General features: G+C 36.6%; 3 protein-coding genes across 5 annotated transcripts; 1 reads left to right on the forward strand and 2 right to left on the reverse strand.

Annotated features, from left to right (window-relative positions):
* Nucleotides 1–1,036: 1,036 nt before the first annotated feature.
* Nucleotides 1,037–2,587, reverse strand: LOC122032774 (flavanone 3-dioxygenase F3H1-like). Its single transcript, XM_042592083.1, has 3 exons — nucleotides 2,064–2,587; nucleotides 1,562–1,990; nucleotides 1,037–1,469 (listed from the first exon to the last, which is right to left on the reverse strand). The coding sequence occupies exons 1-3, from the start codon at nucleotides 2,436–2,438 to the stop codon at nucleotides 1,143–1,145; spliced, it is 1,131 nt and encodes a 376-aa protein (XP_042448017.1). The 5' UTR covers nucleotides 2,439–2,587; the 3' UTR covers nucleotides 1,037–1,142.
* A 1,532-nt stretch (nucleotides 2,588–4,119) lies between these two features.
* LOC122032669 lies at nucleotides 4,120–7,512 on the reverse strand. 2 transcript variants are annotated; one of them, XM_042591987.1, is made up of 2 exons: nucleotides 7,042–7,511; nucleotides 4,120–4,480 (listed from the first exon to the last, which is right to left on the reverse strand). In XM_042591987.1, exons 1-2 carry the CDS (start codon nucleotides 7,396–7,398, stop codon nucleotides 4,451–4,453), a joined length of 387 nt encoding a protein of 128 aa, XP_042447921.1. In that variant the 5' UTR covers nucleotides 7,399–7,511; the 3' UTR covers nucleotides 4,120–4,450. The 2 variants fall into 2 exon arrangements, with proteins under 2 accessions (XP_042447921.1, XP_042447920.1); XM_042591986.1 differs by lacking the exon at nucleotides 4,120–4,480 and adding an exon at nucleotides 6,054–6,403 and having other exon boundaries at nucleotides 7,042–7,512.
* Nucleotides 7,513–9,134: 1,622 nt separating this feature from the next.
* Nucleotides 9,135–13,988, forward strand: LOC122032734. 2 transcript variants are annotated; one of them, XM_042592050.1, is made up of 5 exons: nucleotides 9,135–9,272; nucleotides 9,355–9,444; nucleotides 9,510–9,653; nucleotides 9,737–9,807; nucleotides 13,501–13,988. In XM_042592050.1, the coding sequence occupies exons 1-5, from the start codon at nucleotides 9,207–9,209 to the stop codon at nucleotides 13,772–13,774; spliced, it is 645 nt and encodes a 214-aa protein (XP_042447984.1). In that variant the 5' UTR covers nucleotides 9,135–9,206; the 3' UTR covers nucleotides 13,775–13,988. The 2 variants fall into 2 exon arrangements, with proteins under 2 accessions (XP_042447984.1, XP_042447985.1); XM_042592051.1 differs by having other exon boundaries at nucleotides 9,221–9,272; nucleotides 9,533–9,653.
* Nucleotides 13,989–23,763: the final 9,775 nt, after the last annotated feature.

The raw sequence follows: 23,763 nt of genomic DNA on the forward strand, positions 1-23,763 counted from the left end.
GTCCAGCGCCGTCACCTCTGGTAGCCACTGCCGCAGCCGCCGACACCTCCGGGCAACATCGCCACCCTCCGAGCAGTCGCCTTCCGAGGGCTCAAGTATCGTACTATGCCTATATTCCGGCCTGCGAGCCGAGAGTGTGTTTGGCCTTCGTGCCGCTATTGTATCCCGGCCTGCGAGTCGATGGAGTGTTCGGCCTTCGTGCCGCTGTTGCATGCCGGCCTGCGAGCCGAGGTTATAGTTGGATCGTCCGTCGCCTTGCGGATCCATATCGCGCCCGACTTCTAGCCACCGGAGCCAGTTACTCATCTGGTGGGCGTCTATATGCTCTTCACGGTCACGACAGCTCGATCAGCGCCACAACCAGCTCCTCCATCCATCCGAGGGCGTCCCCTGGGGCCAGGGTACGTGTTCGTACTCGTCACTTATTTCATTGCTCTATTTATGCGGCTACTTATATATTCGTGGGACCTGCCTCGAGCATCGGGGTACCAGAGACCGGGGCAACCTTGGACTACAGGTACCGTTGATCAGGGGACTTCGGATGACTTGGTCAACACAGAAGACAACTCATCATTTGGGTCATGGGAATACGGTCAACCTTCCAGGCATGTCACACCGACAGATCCATCTTCTCAGCTTCCCGACAAGATGAACTCGGTTAATTAATCGAATAGGCAGATCACACGACCCAACAGTGTGTCACATTAGTTGAGTCAATTAGATTAATTGGCTAGTAGTGAACCACGTACATAGACAATCTTAATAGAGTTCTGCTTCTCTATTAGCTAGTGAGGTGGAGTTTTCTGAATTTATGGTCTAAGATAATTATTATAAACAAAAACTTGTAGGAGTTCCCTCTCTCGGTGATGGATGTAAGGTTGCATTTGCGTCCGGTGAGAGTTGGCCGGAATTAAGTTAACTGAAGAACATGAATCTCTACCCTGTTTGCTTGAGAATTAGGCAGGGCAGAAGACACTGCATTCCATTGGGCTCAACAATTATATTATCGATCTTTAATTTTCTGGCAATCTAAATATAAATAAGTAGAATAACGATGAACCATCTCGTAATTCATACGCCATAAAGTTTATTACATGCACAGAGCATCCACAGAAGTATTACGAAATTTGTTTGCGCAATAATTAAGCGAGAATCTCATTCAGTCCCTTGGCAGTCGCTACGCCGATGCCGCCGTTCGTCTTCTCCTGCGCTACCAACTCTGCCTGCTTCTCCATCTTCGCTAGCTTCTTGAGCTTTGCCAGCTCCAGGTCGTTGCTCATCTTCCTGCGGTACATCTCGATGAACGTGATCGGCTCCTCCAGTATCGGCTTCTCCCCCTCCCTGATCGCCAGCGGGTACACGATCGCCTCCGGTGCAGGGTTCTGAAACGTCGCGATCGACAACCTGCTGCAGTTGGAGTTCACCACCGCCTGATGGTCCGCGTTCTTAAACCGGCCGTTGCTCAGGTACTGCGCATGCACAACCAAAAGCCATACATTAACTCTGTGACGGCATTTCATCGAACGAGCTAGTAGTGCCCGATTAGTTGGAGTATACTCACGTGGCCATGGTCGCCGAGGTTGACGACGAAGGCGCCCTCCACGGGCTCGACCGTGATCCATGTCGTGCCGCCGTCCTTGGTGGCTTGGAGGCCGCCGACCTGGTCTTGGAGGAGGAGGGTGATGGTGCCGGGGTCGGTGTGGCGCTTGAGGCCGAGGGTGAGGTCGGGCTGCGGGCACTTGGGGTAGTAGTTGACCACGACCTTCTGGTCCATGTCGATGCAGGCTTTGGTGAGAGCCTCCTTGTCGAGGCCCATCGCCTCCGACAGCACCTCCAGCAACTTGCACGCCAGTCCCATCAGCTTCTCGCTGTACGCCTCCACCACCGACCGCCATCCCTCGGGCTTGTCCGGCCACCGCGAGTAGTCGCGGGCGGGCAGCGGGTAGGAGAAGTAGGTCACGATCTCCCTCCAGTCCTGAACCGCCTCTCCCTGCAAACCGGCCGAACCGGACATTTCGGCTCAGTTCCGAAAGAACCAAATTAAGGCGAGTGTGTTTCAGTACCTGCAAGTGGCTGGAGACGATGAAGCCGCCCTTCTTGCCGCCGGACATGTCGAACCGGAGCTTCTCCTCCGGCGGGAGCGCGAAGAACTCCCTCGCGAGGCGCGTCATCTCGGAGATGAGGCCGGCGTCGACGCCGTGGTCCACCACCTGGAACACGCCCCAGTCCTCGCAGGCTTCCACGATCCTGCGGCGGATCTCCTCCCTCTTCCCTCCGTCACCACTGGCAGTCTCGTCGTCGATCCCCGCGAGAGAGATGACTGGAATGTCGTGGCTGAAGTGGTTGTAAGCTACCTTGGGCCGCTCGTCCTCGTCGCGGACGAAGCTCGCCCGCAGCGTCTCCTCATTCGTCGGAAGAACCGTCGCACCCGGAGCCATCGATCAGAAGCTTCCTTCCCTTGTCTCTAGATAGTCGAGTTGTTACGGCGTGGTGGGATGATGAAGATCAGACGGTGCATTTAAAGGCATCAACATCAACAGGAAGTGCAGTTCGAACTGCTGGATGATTCAACTACCACCGCTCGTCCCAGCTACCTCCATCTCCATATCGTCTTTTATTATTATTTTGCTATTATTATTATTATTATTATTATTTTTTTTTTTTTAAGGAAGGATTCGATCGCATTACTCTACGAGCTGTGTGTGAATAAGCGGTTTGGATTTCTCGGTTCAGCCCCGATCCCGAGAGGGCGTTTGATTTATATTTTTCATATTATTTTTTATTTTTATTTTCTGAGAAAATGAAACCTTCCCTATGATATTCATGGGAGGATGAACCGGGTTCGATTAACTGGTCAAAGAAAATGGAAGAGTGGTTGTTTGTGGCGATGAACAAGTTATTAGCTTTTGAATGGAAGATACAAATACACGCTCGCACCTATCCTTCTGTTTTTTCCCCTACCAAACGGATCATTCGTTTTGCCAGAATTAATCAGGACCAAGAAAACATGGCACAGGAGTGGAAGTAATAGCTAACGTTTTCTATTATTTTTAAAAATTTTCAAGGTTTATCCTAGTATATTTTTTGTTCGAAAGATCAAGAAACTTGTTTGTCAAAATATTGTTTTTATAAGATAACAATATGAATTTCTTAAAATTTTTAAAAATTATTCATATAATTAAAAAAATATTATTTTTCTTCTTCTCTCGTATTAATTTTTTTTTATTTACGCTTCAAATTTGTTGAAACTTAGCGAACTCAGCTAACAATATTATTATCCGTATAATTAAGTTAAGTATTTTAAATTTATATGATTTTTTATGTAGTTGAATACAAATTAAATTTATAATTAAATTTTATATAACTTAATAAATGAATTTATTCATAAATTATTGATGAATTTTATTTATAAACGTGAGAGAATTACTAATATTCAAATTTATTTATTTTATACATACTTTTACTATTGAATAAGTATAAACGAATGTTATGGAACCTACTACCAAACATGTTCATTAAATATTCAGTTCATTTAAGACCTGGCTCCATTAATAGATATGTGGTGGCGTAATAGATCACTGAACATAGTAAAAAGATAATTAGAACTCACTGTAAAATAATTTATTATTAATATGTTTAACTTTCTGTCTTTTATTTTGTCTCAGGTATGCACCTTTCTTTCCACACTTTTTTTTTTAAAAAAAAATATTTATCTTCCATAGTATTCATCTTCTCAGATTTTCTTTCTTTCTCAGTTTGGAAACAGGTCCTGAGAGTTGGTGCCTAAAGATAATGAATGGTAAGTTTAAGGATCAGGCTCTAAAAATATGCATTCTTCTAGCACTCCATTTGGATTTTGTTCCCTTATTCTAAAACAACTTTAAAAAAAAAATCCTACATTATCCGGCAGCTAGCTTGTCTATTTGTTGATCAAAAGGAAATCATGATGGACTTCACAAACACATCGGTCCACGTCAGCTCGGATTATATGCAGTTTCATGGTGATGACAAAGCAAAGGCAAAACTTTCGACAATGATTTAGATTGAGTAGATGTAATTCATAAATGAATGAATGGTGAAGCAATTTATGAAACATATAGACTGAACAACCAATGCAACTGTCTTTAATAGAGTTCAATATGATTAAACGAGGAAGAATGCATCATAAGTTATTCACCAATGCTATAGAGGAAATGACATGTTTTTTAACAATCAAACTAAAATCCAGTCATCTCCTGGTATAGAATAGTCCGATTTAGACTAGATTCGTAAACAAGCAAAGGTTACTAAAAAATGTCACGAGTCAGAAATCAAGGATCACAAACTTACTTTGCTATGGGAGGGCAACTCCAAACTGCATCTCGAAAGACTAATATAGGTGAAAATTAGTTTCTTGAAAATATTTTTCTTCCAAAAAAAGTCTCTAGAAAACCTGGATCGAGTGCCAATGTCACTGGTTCTTATCTTCAGCTTTCTTTGGCTATAGAAGAACGAATATCTTACATTAACTGGGCTCTCAATCCAATTAGAAAGAATGCAATGAAATCTCAATGAATGACACAAAGCAGAAGATGGATAAGAGGTGATATAAACGCATCAAAAAATATTCCTGATCTCAATAATATGATTTGTGTTTTAATGGAATAATCTATGTTTAACTATGTTCTAGAGAATTGTAAAAGCAACCACAGTAAGTTCTGTAATATGTATCTGTATGCATATGTAAAAAGCTTTGAATGCCATTACCAAGCTAAATGTTGTTTATGCAGTTATGAACAAATAGACAATATAACAAAGAGATGATGACATAAAGGGTTACTGATAAAAGATGCTAATACATGGCTGATTATTTCTCCTAAATTGGGTTTCATAGCTGCCCCAATCCCCCTACCAAAGTGTTTGCTCTTGTTTTTCAATGCCTTTGATTAAAAAAAATGCTGCACATACAACTGGGAGATAAAAAAAAAAAAGTCACTAAGTAGAAAATGGGTCATGTTGTTGGTTTTTGGGGAACCTGCTCTAAAAGTTCGCTAAAGAACCAAAAATAATTGGCTCATCAATGCTGCAAATTTACTTGTTAGTATTATCCATTTGTGTTTGATTGACAGGCAAACTATGTCTTACATAAAGCATGAAAATCACTTCAGTAAAGTTTACCATTTTCAAGCACAATGCATTTCAGGTTGTGAGACACATGAAGTAAAACTAGAATGAAGAAGCCCAAAGCAAAATAAATTTGGAATTGCATTTTTTACACAAAAAAAAGAGTCAAAATTAACTCTGATTTATTAAGAAAACAAGCAAAACATAGCAGTCATGCTAACTAAAGCTTTACTCGCATAAAAGAAGCCATGCTAAGTAAAGGATTAGCTTTAAATTCTCATCCTCTGATATCTTTAAACCTCTGATCATTCTACAAGTCTTTCTGATGATTTTTATTATCATGGATTTTACTGATAAAACTAGAAGGCATTTTTTCAACTATTCAATCCTCACAAATTGCATTTATCAGATCCTTTCAACTGACCTATAGAAGAAATGGTACCTTGATAAAGAAAGGGCACGTAGAAATATGAGTGAGAAAAGGTTTAATTAGCAAATACAAATTAAGAAATGATTGTGGATAACACAGATTCTACTTATGATCAATTAATATGGATTATAGTTTATATTCTAGGTCCGGTTCTCTTCCTTTTTTAATTATAAAAGAGTTAAGGAATGGGGCCAAAAATCTAGTATTCTGCAAATATTAGCATGTAACAGATAACTTGCTATATCATTGACATGATTAGCATGATATACCATGTCAATGATATAGACTGATAGAATATTTCTTTCTTCATTCAGCGAAGACCATGGGCACAACAATCTTGTATTCTGCTAAGATTAGCATAGAGAAAGAGGATGGGCCAGCAGCACCAAAGCACTTTGTCTGAATTTATATAGATCATTAGTATATCTCATTCTTCAATCAGCAATGCCCATGATCCATGGACATAATACTAGGAAGATGAAGATTGAAAAGAGGTGTAACAACTTCAATCAAGGTCCAGTAGAACCTGAAACCATAATCATGTCAATGATATAGATTGATTGAATGCCCCTTTCTTCATTCAGCAAAGACCATGGGCACAATAGTGTCCAGTATAGCATGCTGTAAAGATTGAAAGGTGTAACAATTTCACTAATGTTCAATAGAACATAAACTATAAAATGGGTAATTTGCTATATCCTTGGACAGCCCGATGCATGAAGTTCCTGCCAATATGAGGTCCTGAGGAAGGGTCGAACCATATTGAGTCTATTGTATGTAGTAGCCTCATCCTGCATTGTAAGAGGTTGTTTCCGCGACTCGAACTCGTGATCTCAGGTCACACGGCAGTAACCCGTAATTTGTTATATCCTTGACATTATCAAAAAGAAAATAGTTGTAGCAACTACGAGCATGAAACTTATGTTTAATTAAATAATCATCATATTATTGAAGATAATGAAAAATGACAAGCCTTTCCTTAGAGTATAGAGAATAAGTGGGCATACCTCATATTTCAAAAAAACTTTTTAAAATATTTTATGTCTTTCCTCAGAGTATAGAGAATTGAATGATAATCTTATTTTTATCATTTTGAACACCAAAAGTCTGAAAGTATTCCTCCCAGCATTCAATCTCTTCTTGTGCTATATCACTTGGGAGCATCATAAAGATAATAGTGGTCTCAAAAATGTTTCGGCCAAAACATTTTGATGATCCACATTGTTGGTCTTCTATTGTCATTTGTCAAAATCATAAGATAAGAGTTTTGAGCATCATAAACACAATGGTAGTCTCATAATCCCATGTTGACTATTGAAAGGTCTTCAAACACAATGGTAGTCTCGTACTATTAGAGGAAGAAGTTAATAAATCAACTCAATTTTCAAATAAAGAAAAACCAGAATAAACAGAACCTAAAACATGGTGATAAAATAGAGAAACGGTTGATAGAGAGGAAATTAAATGTGAGCTCGAAACCTAAAAGAGCACCAACAAGAAGCACGCACCTTAGTACCCGGGAATGACTGGTGGATCTCCTCCTCGGGGATGAGCACGGGCCACACAACTCCGGCTTCACGGAACATTTGTTCGGTTTCTAGGAGTTGCCCCCGGTCGAGTATCTGCTTGCGGATGACTTGGGCAGGAGTAGCGGCGGCGTCGATAACTTCTTCGACACCGTTGACGTAGGTTACGACAACCCGTGGTGGGCTGTCATCCGTGCGGCGCTGCAGCTCGACCTGGCAAGCGGGGTTGGACTCCTTGGCCTTGCGGCCGTTGCACAGCGCCAGGATCTCCACACACGCCGCCTTCCGTGGGTCTAGCGCATTGAACTCCACCCGCACCTTCGACAGAAACTTCAGCATCACGACGGGTCGGATGGCGGGGATGGTTGAAGGAGATGAATCGCCGAAAGAAATTTTGGGGCTGGATCCCGATAACCCTAAACCCTCGGATCCGAATTCGATTATATCTCATGGCATTGGATCCCAATTCCCAATTCACTATGCTATCCAAGGGAAAAAAAACTAAAATTTAACAATTTATATCGTACTTTCTCACCATTCCTTTATTTTTAATTTGATTAAACAAAAACTAAATTTTTTAAAATATTTTAATTAAAAAAACATTAAAAAAAAAAAAAGAGCCCAAGGTAGGCTCCAAGGCTCCGAGCCGCTCCATGCGAAAAAAACGAAAGAGCTCCTTGACAATTGACTTCCCCATTGAGAAATATCTTGGATGCAAACCGAGGAGGTTATAATTAAATCTATCTGGTGAATAAATTTGACGTTTAATTTGATAATAATTTATTTATTTATATTTATTTAATATATATTAGATCAATTAAATAAATAAAATAGAACAATTTGTTAAATTAATTTAATTTTATTAATATTCATGAATAATATTCTAATAAAAAGTAATTATGCTCATCCTATGTATCTTTCATAATTTGCCCCATATTATATGAAGGAAAGTAAATCGTAAGATTAATTTATAGTCAATATCAAGTGAATAAAAGAAAGGAAGAATTTTTTTTAAGGTTGTTCAACATAAATTAATTGTGAACAAATTCAATAACCAACCAAACAAATTTAAAATATAAAAAATTCAAACAATTAAACATATTTAATGTGAGAGCTTAATATCATTTAAACAAACGAGGCTCAAAAGTTATAAAAACAAGAAAATTAACTTAAACAATTATTTCACAACTTAATTTATTTTGAATTCGACTTGATTTTTCTATCAAATAAATTTGAACACAGTAAAATTTGACTCGACTTAGCTGGTTAAGTGCCAACAAATCACAAGTAGCTCTTGATTATTTCAATAGGGTATTTATTTAAAAAAAAAAAATCAAAACATAGCATCTTCCTATATTTATCAAAATTCTTTTAATTCTCGCATTATATAATTACTATAATAATTTTAAATTATTTAAAATAAAATATAAATAATTTTAATGAAATTGATAAAGAGTTTTTTAATAACAGTATTTATATTTAATAATTTTAATTAAATTAAGTTAATTTATTTTAATATGTCAATCTATTATAATCTCAATTAATCTCATTAATTATCTTTGGATGATCGATTTAGTCTCATGAAAAATTTTCATCAACAAATCATAAAGTACACGTAGTGGTCAGCCCAGAAACCATTCTTTGATTGCGTCCCTCATTTAGAGAAAAAATTTCTATAAATATATTATAGCTAGGGATCAAACCATGAATACTTAAATGATAATATAAATACCCTATCATGACACCATAATCTCAGGGACATCATCATATCCATTTTTGCATGTTGGTCCTCAAAATATTCATCCGGTTGAAATTCAAATTTTGATTCTTAGTCTAAATATTATTGTATACTGAACTGAGACTAGTGTAGAATTAAAAAAATATATATATGGGCGATTTTTGGGTACATAAAAAAAAGGTTGGAATTTATTAAAAAGAGAGGTTCCTTTTTGAATCCTCTTAACAACTGACGATGAAACCTAGACGGATATCAACATCCTAGCGAATGCAAGATTTATTTGATCCGTTATCTATGAGCGGCTGAAATATTACTAAAAGGAGTAGTGGACGGTTAGGATGTCATGATCCTTGTGGATGTGAGTATTTGAGGGAATCCATCAGCGAGTGAAGTAGAACTGCGGAAATAGATGGCTTCGCCGCCGGAGGATACGACAACGTCGACTCCTCGTCGGACGATCTCCCGGGAAATGAAGGTTTTTTGCTCAATTCCTTGTGTTCGTTAAATTCCTATATTTTATGATGGTGAATGATGTGAATTTAACACGGGGGATGCAGCGAAAAAGAAAGGGGACAGGAGATGGGAAGAGTAGCAGCATGCCACTTCGAGAAGAAGAACAAAAACACCACAAATCTGAGACTACTGAGGTTTTATCTTAGCTTGGCTTTTGTGCTCTTCCTTTTATTTCTCCCACTCTTGTTGCGTACTGTAGACTGCTGATTTCTTCGAGGGTAGTTGCACCAAAAAAAGCAGGAAGACAAAGAACGAAAAGGCGAAGACTTGTAAATGGGATTTGGAGCAAGAAGTAGAGAGTGAATCTTGTTTGCCAGGGCAGAGATATAAAACCCTGGATCAGGTTTTTTCCACTCATCTATTGGAGTTTATATTTCCAGCTTCAACTTGGTTTGCATGTCTTGATGATTACTTTTTCAAATGCAGAGAGAGCCGTTTAGGATATTCCTTGAGACGCTCTACCAGAAGCTTCCGGAGGATGAATTGCCTGCATTGTGGTAAAGGTTTACTTAATTGCCTGCAAATTATATGAAATGGAAGGTGGTAATATGGTTATGGGTCATTCAGTTGTTTGCCTGTGCTTGATTTATAGATGATACTTTCTATGTTGGTTTGGGCAATATATAAACAAACCAAAGTAAATACATATTAAGGTACACTTACTCCCAATGATTTCATCTTATCACGTTTTGGAGTTTGATCCAAGCACTAGGTGTTATGTCATGATGTAGTTGCACGAGAGGGGTCTGGTGTGCCATATAACTTGATTGTGGTTAGTTGAGTTGTCCATGAGGATGATCTGCCGTATCTCATTTAATCTTTGCATAAACAGGAGTGAGGATGGATAATGTTGGGAGAAATGGGATCAAGTATGTTTTGTATTGATATTTTAACAGTGACTTTTACTTTTTAGTCTGTATATTCTTTAACTTTGTTCAAACGATCCTGCCAGGTATGATACGCTTCTGTTTTTCCTGAATTTTCCTAGTGCAAAACAACAAAATAGGGGGAATTGGATGATTCATTCACGTGATGGAAGCTCTATGTATGTAGATATTACATATGATGATTAAGAAAATAATAGGTATGAATGCACCAATATAGCATGGACGATGAATAGTCTTGTCATTGAGCTTCTAACGTCTTTTGTTTGGTGCATGTACAGATGTACTAGAACTCTGCAATAAAAAACTATAAGACATCCTTACCATTTTATATGCTTTCTGACTTACGACACTAAAAGTTAATCAAGCAAGCAACAGTCTAGGTGCCTTCATCCTTTAAAAAAGTTAGCAAATTGCCATCTCGATCATACATTTGAGCATTTCAATAATAATCTTGTTCTTATATATGCTATCTTGTTGTGCTGGGGAATTTCAGGTACAACCTTCTCTTATTTGATGTTGCATTCTGATAAACAACAGCCCAATTGAGTAGATGCATACTGGCCACCATTTTTGTTCCAGTCCACCTTAAAGTTCACTTGTTTCTTGTTCTTTCATGGCATGCACTTTCAAATTTTTTGACTGGTTTTTAGTTCTCAAGGAGTAAACTCATACTTTCTTTGAAGAATCATCAATATATGTGAGAAAGTACCCATTACACCATCTCTGTCTCTAAAGGACCACAGATATTCAAATAGACCAGATAACTAATATTTTTCTTTCTTTTAGAGAATTTTGTAAAGAAGACCTTATGTTGCTTACCAACTAAACAATCATTACAAGCAGCAAGTAATACCTTTACTATAGGAATTAAGAGACTCTTTGCTAAGATGTTCAGTCCTTTTCATTCATATGTCCTATGCTAAGATATTCAGTCCTTTTCACTCATTTGGCCTAGTCTCCTATACTATAGATCTTGAGAGATTTCTATCTTCCAATGCATCCAAGTTATCTTGCAGTAATTTTCTTGAGTCTTGTAAAGTGTACAGTTGGCTTTGCCTCTAGCAATCACTATTATTTCTTTGATGAGCTTCCACTTTAAAAATAATTGTGATATTTTATAAGTTTAAGGCATGTGTAGAAATCAGATTCATTGGAAGATTTGACACGTGCAGCAGATCCTTCAATACAAGTGTAAACATTGGTTCCAATGCCCACATCTTAGTTCTTACAATAGTCAAACTGTTGTTGCCCATTTTTACTTTGTCAAAAACACCAGCTTTGTACATAGAAAATAATTCTTTTCTAGGAGTTACAACTGAATCAATTATCTCTTTCACATAAGTATTCCCTGTGATCTCAATTTTCGTCTTCTCAAGTGTTACAACTTGTGGCACTGAGCTGTTGTATTTTGATCATTTTATTATCTTCTCACTGTTTTGTTTCTTTTGCAAATCCTGTAATCTTGTTATGTGACTGACTTACCACAGTGATAATGTTTGATCTTTTCTCTAGACTAAGATTTATCTTTAGATTTTCCTTGCTTTAGTAGACCTTTGTTCTTTGTAACAAAAACTTATGATATCTCTGTGACATCTCTCTCTTTATTGAATAAAGTAACTTGACCATACTTATGAATTAGAAGACTCGGGAGTGATTAGAAGATTTTGGAGAGAGAGCTTTTCAGGCTATGCTTGACTCATATATGAATACCTTATAGGTCATGCACCTACAAACAAATGGCCAAACTGAGTAAATGCCATTTTAGAGGAATATCTATGGCACTATGTGGGTGTTGACTAGAAGGATAGGGTGAGTTGCTAAATGTCCAGTTCTCTTATAACTTGCACTGGAGAAAATTAATAGAAAGAGCCCTTTTGACATTAGCTTAGCATTGTGCACCAATGACTAAATCAATATGTATGACCTTACTCCAAAAGATAAAGAAATGGGACGATGAAAAGAGTAGATTCATGGAGTTTCATGTGACTCTTATTCTGGTGTCCAATGAATGCTCAGTTGAAAAGACAACCCACTACTTTTTAAAATAGCAATGAAATATTGGTTGTTTCAAAGATCATTGTTAAGTGATAAAGACTTGGAAGTCATTAGAAGATTTTGGAGACTATACATGACTCAGATTTGAATATGTTATAGCCATACACCTACAAACAAATGGCCAAACTGAGTAAATGCCATTTTGGAGGAATATCTATGGCACTATGTGGGTGTCTACTAGAAGGATAGGGCGAATTGCTAAATATTATCCAGTTCTCCTATAAGTTGCACTGGAGTAAATTAATAGAAAGAGCTCTTTTGAGATTATCTTTGTACACCAACAACTAAATCAATTGGTATCGCCTTACAAAAGATAAAGAAATGGGCCGATGAAAAGAGAAGATTCATGGAGTTTCATGTTTGAGATATGGCCCTCATAAAGCTATATTCCCCAACAGAAGTTCAAGGAAGGGTCACTCAAAATCATTAATTAGGTTGAAAAATTTTACCTATAAGTTTGACCTTTCCTCCTCTAACAATATTCATCTTGTTCTCCATATAAATATTCTTAAACCTTTCTAAGAAAACAAAGATCATATTAGGGGGCAACCTAAGTATGCTTCAACTATAATCTAAGTACTTTTTAAGTGACTGAGGGAAGGAGTCACTAAACTTACCTTGCACGCCCAAAATGACAAAGAAGTAACAATATCCTTATCCATAGACTGGCCAAGCTTCCAAGACCAAGACATGAATACTTGATTCACTGAAAGGACCAATCCGAAAGTAAAGGAAGTTGGGAACCAAGTGAAGTTAGTAGATATTTGTCCAAGTAAATACAGAGATCTCATGCACAAGAGGTAATGGAACCAATAAGTTGTCCTATATTGACCTGTAATTTTCCATATCAAGCTGTTTTTGGTCTCGGTGGGGTACTTAACAGCTGTGAGTCTGTGGGAGGGAGCAAAAAAGGCATTGGGTTTTGTTGCCTTATAATTGCCTGAGAATATCAGGTAGCTTAAAAAGAAATCCTGATAATTAACACTACAGATGTGTAGGAGATCAAATGTGTTCCGCTGATAAATTGACTCATGATTTGACGTTGAATAAGTAATCACAAAGTGAAGTTATAGATGATGTGTATATTATTATATATGCCATCTCAACTTTGTTACTGATATGTGAACTTGTCGAACATCATTTATGTTTGTTTCTTTTTCCTCATTCTGTTATGAATATTCCTCTGCTGCATAACTTAACAAGATACGCAGTATTTTAAAATTAGTGCATATGGCTGATCCGTTGTAGGATGATGGAGTGGGGTTTACTTCCTTATGACGAAGCAAAGAAGGCTTATGAAAGAAATCTCAGTAAGAAACTGTGCAAGATGGAGTCTGAAAACAATGAGGTTGAAGATACAAGATCATCAAGTTTGTCAGAGAAAAACATGGATTTTGCATCCAGAACTGTGTCGAAGACCAAGAAACAAAAGACCCGCAACAACACCCCTGATGGTGCCGTTTCAGAACCCAGCTCAGGAAGAAACAAGCAGAAGAAGAAAAAACATAAGGTTCGAGATTAATCATGACCAACAGAAATCTGGTTTGCTTCATTATCTTTTACCTGTGACAATAGTGCAAACATTCTGTGGCCTTACTATATTCTAGAACAAGCAAAAATTGGTCGGGTGGCAAACATATAAACTACCTGTATCAATTGGAAGCATATTGAATCTTCCCATGACAGACAATGCATAATTTTTTATTTTATTTTCTTAATTACACGGGTTCTTGAAATCTTCTTTGGACCTTGCTCCATATAATGTCATGTGGTAAGTTAGCCAGCGGGATTCATTTGATTTGCGTCAAGTTTAAGTTAACTTTTTTACTTTTAGGAGAATTAGCAATTGCCACTCGCATTGCATACTTCTTCATAAATTACTGATGTGCATGAAAAATAATATTATTTAACGTTATATCCAAACACCTAAAACTTATTCACATATTAAATCATAATAAACTTAAAACAATATTACTAACACAAAATAATTTGGTCGAGCTCTCCTCTTCTGTGAAGTCCAGTTTATCGTTTCACTCTCTAAAATTTTATAAATTAATCTGATCATTCAAAATTTCCAAAACTATATTGTTTTTTCCCCTTGACCTTAACATCATCAGGTGTTTAGATTTAGGAAATCTAGCTATTTTTCAAATTATTTTAGTAAGTTCCGAAAACTGGATCATACAAGTTCCGTACACTAGTTGTTCAAAAATAGATGTCGACCAAACCGCACTACTCGCTTTGCCACAAAGGGACATTGTCCGAGATCGGTCAGCGAAAGTTAATTTTATCTTCTCCCAGGTTGATACAAATTAAATACACTAACTTTTTGTCACCGTATATACAACATATTTTTTAAGAAAATTATTCTATTTTCAAATTATGGTTTATCCTAACTATCGAGGCCAAATCTTCTGGACTAGAGAAGACTCTCCATATTCATTGATAGAATAAATTGAATCTCATCTATTTAACAGATGGAATATAATTTATCCATCCAATGAACATATAAAGGACCAAGATTAACCCAAGAATTCTGGACCAGAGAAACACTGCCCCTAACTATCAATCAATCATAAACATCTAAACAAAATAATATACGGGTAAAATTCAAAACGCACCCAAATTAAGTAAATAATTAAAAGTACATCTCTTTTTCAAAAACAAAAAAAAGTCAAACAGAAATGTTAGATATTTTATCCGAAAATATTGTTACCTCCAGTAATATTATAGTTAGGGGTGTCATCTAATCAAATCGAGTCAAATAATATAAAAAATATTAATATTTGAATTCGAGTTTGAAAAAAATATGAGATTTGAATACTAATTTTGTCTCAAGCGCGGTTCAAAATAAAAGTCAAGCTCGAGTTCGGCTCAAAGTATTTGAACCTTAATTCGAGTAGAAATGAATTATAGTTCGAAATGACTTAAATTCGAGTTCAATTAGAATTATTCAAATTTTAATTTAATCATATTTAAATTAAAATTACATAAGAATAATCAAAGTTTGATTTGAATTCGGCTCACGAATAGCTCGTGAAGAATCGAATAAAATATTTTAGATTCAAATTTGGCTCGAAAAAATTATCAAGCATATTCGAGTTTGGCTCGAATTTGATAATTTTAAATATGAATTAAATAATTTTCAAACTAGCTCGAAAAGCTCACGAATTTGATCGATTTGTTTGCACTCCTAATTGTAATAGCTACAACTAGCTACTACAAAGGGTAGAAGTTGCTATGTAACTGTTACAACGCATAATTTTAAAATATTGAACTCTAAATCCTAAATTTGAATACTAAAATAGTTATTTTTTCATGTTGTAACAATTAATAAGTGTTAGGACCTTGCAAGCTAAAGGAGGAAGATGAATAGTTTTGATCGCTTCTTCTCGATTGTGGGCTTGTGGTTTGAATCCACAATGGAATACTTGAATTAAACTTGACGCTACATGCACAACACTTTAGTTTCTTTACTTGGTATCTATCTCTTAAGGCGACTAATCCAAGGCCTAGTTCTAATGATCTACCATCACTAAATCTTCTTCTTCTTAGATACCTTCTCGAAGCGGAAAAGTCTCTTACAAACTATTTCTTACAAAACAACACAAGAACAAAGAAAATATATAAATACAAATGAAAGTAACAACTATAAATCTTTTCTTTGAAAGCTTGCTTGTTGCTTTGGAGATAGTCTTTTGATGGTGGAAAATGCAGCAGTACTTCGTCTCCAACTTCCCAAGAACTGGCTCCTTCAAATGTTCATGAAATTCTCTTTTATATGGTTGTATTAGGATTGATTTCTACCTAACAATCGATTATTGACCTTCATCAATTGATTGTCATCGAATTCGACCATTTAAAACTACAGAATAACTCTTTTTTACTTGACCAATCGATTGGCAACTATCAGTTGAACTGGACAATTGATTCGGGATAGTTCTATTCACTACTACATTGCCATCAATCGATTGCTAGAACTCACCAATTGGTTTGCACAATAGGGAAACACTGTAGCTAAAACATTAAGCACGAGTATTTTAGCAAATCCCGAAAACACTATAGGAAACCTAATTATTGTAGCAAACCTTGATTTTTTTTTTTAATTATTTTTTTTGTGTGTGTGTGAGGGGGTTGTAGGCAGAATCTTAGTTAGTATAATAGAAACCTAGTTATTGTAGTAAATCCTAAAAACACCTCATATCCCAATTTTGAGGTTTAGAGTTCATCGATCAATACACCCTATCAATTAACTGATACTCCTATTTTAGCTTTGCCAAAATTGTATTCTCATATTTCCTAGTATCCGATTTATCTCAACCAAACTAAGACTTTCTTTACTAAGCATCTCGGTTGATCTTGACTTGCTGAGACTTTCTATTGTCTAGCATTCAATCAACTTTAATCTATCAGGAGTTTTCATTGCCTAGCATATGGCCAACTTTGAACTGCCAAGATTTCACCATTGTTACCTAACATTTGATCCTTCATGACCTATTAGGACTTTCTTCCACATGTCAAGTGTCTAATCATCCATGATTCACTTGGATTTTGCTTCTCATGGCAAGTGTTTGGTCCTCTATTACCCATTTGGACTTCTGTCATCTCTGATTATCAAGTGTCCAGTTAACAATGACTCACTTGGACTTTCCTTTTGCCAACTCCTTGTTGGACTTCTAACAGTGTTTGGTCAACAGTGATTCATTTAGACTTTTCATATCTTGTAACAAGCATCCGTTTTAAAAAATCTTGACCTACTTGACTCTTCCTCAATTAACTAAGGATATTGATCGTATTAGTATTAGCCCTAGTATCAATTATGAGATGATTGTAAAGGACTCATTTTGTATCATATATCATTATTAATAAAAGGTAAAGTTGGTTATTATATTTATTTCAGTTCAGTGCCGATTGAATAAGTATAATAATGTCCTTGGGTAGTAGGTTCTTATCTACAACATATCAATTAGTTGAATTGATAGTGAGATATTGTAGATATACATAGAAAAATACTCTTAACTATTCCTAGTTGAGCATTAGTATACAAGGTCAATATTAATGCGTTGAGACTAGCATGTAGGTCAACGGATGACTTCATCTCACAAGTCATGGATATGAGATATCAGGTTGACACATGAGTATATATTAGAGAATATATACTGAATGACCCGCCATGAGAATGTTTCATGGATCGTTATATGAGTGTCATAAACATTCTCATGTGACTATTGATATGAATAGTCCTTAGACCTGAAGTCGCTACGGTTCTCTACATAAGGAGTTGTGTACTTTGGTACCGGCAAATGTCACCTATAACAAAGTGGACAATAAAGTCGATCGCTGGATATGCAATGAATTATGCGGAGGGATGTGAGTGATGTAGATGAGATTTATCCCTTCCATATGACGAAAGCAATATCTATGGGCCCCTTGATTAGTAGGACACAAGAAAGCATGACCATGCGCAAATGAGTCAATATGAGATATATATTGAGCTTATTTGATTGAGTGTGTCTACTTAGAGATCAAGAAACACAAAGATTGATAAGAGGATGACATGGTCTATGCCTCATTGATCAATCTAGATATCAAGGATAGAGGGACAAAGTCATACAAGATAATAGCCACGGACATGTTAGGTCGGATCTCGACTTTCTCGTCACTTGGGTAGCAATGATGCCTTGCTAGATACCACTCATTTCTTTATATCTAAATGTTGATTTGGGTACATTGTCAACGTTATGAGAACCTATTGGGTCACGTACAAAGAACAAATAGATTTGGAGATCAGTTGATATGATGAATCATTGGATTAAGTCTTATCCGAATTGGACTTATTGAGTTAGACTCAATTGGATCTAATTGTTGAATTAAATCCAATTCAACCTAGACTCAAGGGGTCAATTCAAATTAATGAAATGTGATTCATTGAATTTGAAATTGCATGAGATTAATTGAGTAAGACTCGATTGAATTAGACTTGAGTTAGACTCAAGTGAATTAGACTTGAGTTAGACTCAAGTAAGGAGACTTGAGTTAGACTCAAGTGAGGATTAATGGAGAGATTTATTGAATTTCAAAATTCAATGATTCATTTCATTCAATTTTTGAAATTGAATTTGAAATAAGAAATTTCAAGTGTGGTCCTTAATGGAGTGTCAATGCTCATTAAGACTATTAATGCTAATTAAGTATTTTCATTGGATGAAAATACTTAAGCAATTTTTCTTCATTTTTTGAGGGAATTCTTCATTTTCCTTGCTCTTCTCCTCTCTTGGCCGAAATCCTTTCTCTAGGTTGCTAGCAAACCTATCTCCATTTTGTGAGTTTGTGAGACAAACGAACGCTTGTTCGTGTGGATACCATAGAGGCACGAACGTGAGATCGTACTGTGATCCAAGCTATAAAGAGCACGCACCAAAGGTATAACCTCTTATAATCTTATGAAAAACTTAGTATATTTTTCTTTCCCTTCGCATAGATCTCCTGAAGGAACTAGATGATTTCCACTGCGCATAAGTATGTTTAGCGCTCTAGTTCCTTACAGATCGACTATCAAGTATCTAGTTAATCTTGATCTTCTCAACCTCTGATCACTTGACCAACTAATATATTGGTCAAAAATTGAAATTCTACTCAAGTAAACTCGAGCTTGGTCAACCTAGTCAATCTTAACCTAGGGTCGATTGTACTAACAATCTTCCTTTTTTTATGTTTGATAATATGTTTAAATTAGGATAAACCATTAACCTAACATCCTACTTCTCATGCTAATCATGGTTTTCTAACCTGAACCCTTCACACTTCTTCTATTTTAACCTTCCAATCATTATAATGAAGGTCTCCTACCTTTGATTGTCTCTAATGCTCAACATTGAGCATACATCCATTATCCTTATTGAATTCCTTCATTCTCCCCTCTTCATATTGAAATCATGCTTGAACCTTCCCCTCAAAGCATACTCCAACTTTAATCATTGTACTAACATTGATTTGAAGTTTCTAAACCTTTTAAGAAATTTCAAAATCTAAGTCATGAGGTTAAGAACTTCAATCTTGAATCTAAATCTCCCCCTTAATTATTCCATTTCTTGTCTTTTTAATTTCTCTTTCTCATTTTCTTCAATAAAATCATCTTTGAATATTTATCTAAGCATAACAGAGTTTTAGAAATAGTTAAAATATCTAAGAATAAGTTTAAATGACTTAAACAAATCTATTTTAGTCCAAAACTAGTGAAGCAATTGATTGCTACTTTACAGTAGTCGATTATTTCTCTAAAATTTAATTTCAAACTCAATTTCAAAAATGCAAAAGTAATTCTATGATTTTAAAAATATATATAAAATTTCATACAGACATCATTATGTCAAATACTATCAAGGAAAAATAATTATCCATGAAAATACATCTTATTTTCAAAGAATGGTATAAAATTTAAAACTATTGAAAATTTCAATTTTCACTCTAACTTTGTATCAACCTAATCAATAGTGATTCATATCAATAAATAGATTTCACCAAGATTTTATAAAATAATTTTGAAATAACTTTCAAACCCTATTTCCAACCATGATCTATGGGCTTAATGCACATCACATGTACATTAGTTTTCCCCATGATTGGTCATGCAAAAATTCATTTGGATTTGATGAACTAAATTTTATTTGATACATCAAATTGAATCTTGAACTTAGTTCTTCGTCATAACGTTTCACTTATGTCTAATGTATCTTACTACACACATAAGTTAATGATATTATTCTTGTAAGATGTAAAGTTCATTTTCCCTAAACTACGGGATTATACATTTCTAACTAGACATTTTAAATTAGATAATCTTATCTTGGATGTCAACTAATGTCATTGACCTAAATTGCAAGGAATTTAAATCTATGCATATATATGAGTATGATATACATCAAATGCATAACTTTCAAAAATAAATTTATCATAACTTAAATGGTGCGTATGACATGACATATATCAATCTCAAATAAGATATATCAAAATTAACAATACACTATCATGTCAAGATGAATGTATGATATGATTTCATGATATACAATGGAGCACATAAGCATGGTAATTATAGCACAAAGAAAATACTTAAAATTTTCATCTAAGTGTCATCATTTAATCATTATGTCAAATATTCAATTTGACATAGATGACCTATCTCCCTTGAATGTGTCAAAAACTCATACTTGTCACATTTTTGAATTCTATCCTATTTGTGTCAATTTGATCAACTTAATGACTCAAATTATTTTATTGATATCCTATTAAATCCTCAGGATAAAAATTAAAGTCTCATTTTCAAGAGATCACAATACCTTGAAAATGTCCTAAAATATTAATTTACTATGATTGAGTTAACTATCATTCCAATTAGGGTTAACACACCCTATTCTCATCTAGTGTGAAAAGATCTCACATTCTTAGGAACCTAATATATATTGGAGCTCTTTGAATATACTAGGTACTCACTAAGGATAACCTCCTTAGATACCTTCCTAATAACTCTCTTAAGCTTCTTAGGATTCTTAGTCATTGTAGTCTTATCAAGATCAACACTAAGGATTACCTCCCTTGTAATCTTGACTCCACTCCTAGACTTAGGATTAGTTCCATAATCCTCAAATTTTAATTTTTCATGATTTCCTTGAATATTCATTTTTCTAGGCAAATGTCTAAACTTCTTTGAGTTATTGTCTAGAGTATTTTCTACTTTTCTCTCCTTAGGTGAGATAGTTCTAGTATGATATGATCTAAAATTATATATCCTTAGAATTATTATGCATCCTTTTTGTTGGAGCAATCCCAATGGTCCGTGGAACCATGTGTTTTGGTATTTGGACAAAGGGTTTAAGTTAGGTTCATCCTTGTTATTTGATATGTGTATGTGAGTGTGCAGGTATGTAGGATACCCATGTGACTCAGGTTGATGGCTTCGGGTCCAGTGAAGGATGGAGCATCCGAGGGACTGTGGACAAGGCAGTGAAGACAAGGGCCGAGGGAAGCGACTTTGAGGCATACGCGAAGAATGACATTGGGAATGAGCCGCGGGCTTGTATGCATCCGAGGGACTAGAGCCAAAGGAAGTAGGCTTGAAGGCAAGAGGTCAAGACTGCAAAGAAGTGTCAAGTGAGTCGTAAGGGTGAGGGTCCGAGTGCTGAGAGAATGTACTCAGGTACCAGTCAACTGCTTGTTTCACCAGTCGACTGGTCCAGTCGACTGGCGAATAGAATGTTTCTGTTCGCTCGGTCAGTGTGGAGCAATCGACTGTTAGTTGTAGTAGTCGACTGGTATCGAGCCGTTGGGATGTAACGGTCGAATTTCCAAAGAGGGGAGTCAACTGCATGTTTTGGCAGTCGACTGGTAGGCGGAGTTTTCAACCCGAGACCTATATAACCAAAGCTTGGAAGCTTAGTTATCTCTGACGAAATTAGTGGTGGTAAACCCTAATTAGTAGTCTATTTGTTCTCAAGAGTCTTGTGAGTGTTGTGGTGAGGTTTCTCCACCAACAAGGAGCTACTTGAGATAGCCAGAGTTTCTCGGGGGCTAATCCATCGACGGATCGAGATCGTCCACCTCAAGGACACACTGTGGAGTAGGAGCCCTAATCTCCAAACCATGTTAAACAACGTGTTAGCGGTTTGCTTGTTTCTTTCCTTTAGTGTTTAGCTTGTTTGTTTTTTGTATTATTCTGCTGCGAAAGCTAACAATAGTGTATGAAGCTATCGATTTGGGGGTACCGTCTATCCAACCCCCCTTCAAGCCGGTCATCGATCCCCAACACTTTTTATTTTATGATAATAAGATCTAAATTCATTAAACTTACTTCAAGCATTCTTTTTTTTCATGACATAAGGGAATTGCATTATGAAATAATGCCTTGGAATCTCTCCCTAAACTTGAGCTTCCTTTGTTGTCTTTTCCTTAAGGCCTCCCCTTTGAACATTGATTCTTTTAATGCCCTCGTTGATTACATATAAAACCCACAATGTGTGCTTTCCCTTGTTGTACCATGGGTTCAACCTCCTTAAGCTTATCCCTCACTTTGGGTATCAACTTAGTCTTTTTCCTCATCAATTTATGATACTTGCTCTTATAGTATTCCTTTTTTTACACTAAGAGCATATCATATGATCTTTATTTTTGATAGTTAAAATTGTTATACCTTCTTCAACTGTAAGAGTTGCATGTGCTTCTTCATCAACTCTGGATGTTGAAGGTTCATCTTGTTTTGATGTTGTTCATTTATCCTCCCCCTCAACTCTTAAATTGAATGATTCTTCAAGTTCATCCTCCATCTCGAAAAGTGAGTGCCTCTCGATTTCCAAGTTTTTCGGTTCTTGAGCCAATGCGTCCTTGGGCTTGTCTTCACTTTGCGTCATGGTCGGATCTTCATGAAGCTTTGTTAACTGTTAGGGTCGATTTGTAGCTAGAGGGGGGGGGGGGGTGAATAACTCGTCGTGCTTCGGTTGCTTGCTTTGATGATGTTGTTGCAGCAGAAAACACTCAAGCAACTTTCACAACGCTAACATAAGAGATTTACTTGGTATCCATCTCAAGAAAAGATGACTAATCCAAGGATCCGACCCTCACTCACTCATCCACTATGAAATAACTCCTCGGTAACTACCGGAGGCGGAGAAGCCTCGTACAAGATCACGCACACAGATATACAAGAGGAACAAAATACAAGTTAATATAATATCAAATCTTACAAGATCTGCAAAACCTTAGCTTGCTTCTCCTTCTTGTATGAAACGTCTCTTGAGCTTGGAAGTGTAACAACATTTTTCTCCAAGAAAGTTTCAAGAACTTGCGTGAACCTGTGAGAACAATCGCAAGAAAAAGTGGAGAGAAAAGGTTCTAAATCGCTGCGAAGAAGATGACTTTAAACTCGACGCTTCCTTCGCAATGGTCACATCCCAATTGATTGATCAATCGATTGGAGAGGCTTGAATTGATCGATCGATCGATTCAGAGTGCCTCTATACTTTGCTGGAGAAGGCCTGAATCGATCGCCTGATCGATTCAACCTTTATCACGACTCGCGCGATTTCCAGCTGTCCAATCAATCGACCGATCGATTGGCGGTACCCAATTGATCGGCTAATCGATTGGGAGCTCCTCTGTGGTCCTATTTCACTTCCCAATCGATCAGCTAATCGATTGGGCCAACATTCACTCATGCATGACTGATCGATTGGACTACGATCCAATCGATTGGTTGATCGATTTGCCTCCCTTTGACTTGCTTAAATCAAGTCTAGGATCCCTAATTCCAACATCCGATCAACCGTGACCTGTTGGAACTCCTCATGCCTAGCATCTGGTCAACCTTAACCTGCTGGGACTTCTTCATCAAGTGTCCAGTCAATATTTTGACCCACTTGAATTTTTTTCCTTGTGCCAAGTGTCCAGTCAACATTGACCCACTTAGACTTACCGTCTCGTGCTAAGTGTTCGATCCTTCATGACCCACTTGGACTTCCACCA

The sequence above is a fragment of the Zingiber officinale genome, chromosome 11A, assembly GCF_018446385.1.
Source record: "Zingiber officinale cultivar Zhangliang chromosome 11A, Zo_v1.1, whole genome shotgun sequence".
NCBI classification, from domain to species: domain Eukaryota; kingdom Viridiplantae; phylum Streptophyta; class Magnoliopsida; order Zingiberales; family Zingiberaceae; genus Zingiber; species Zingiber officinale.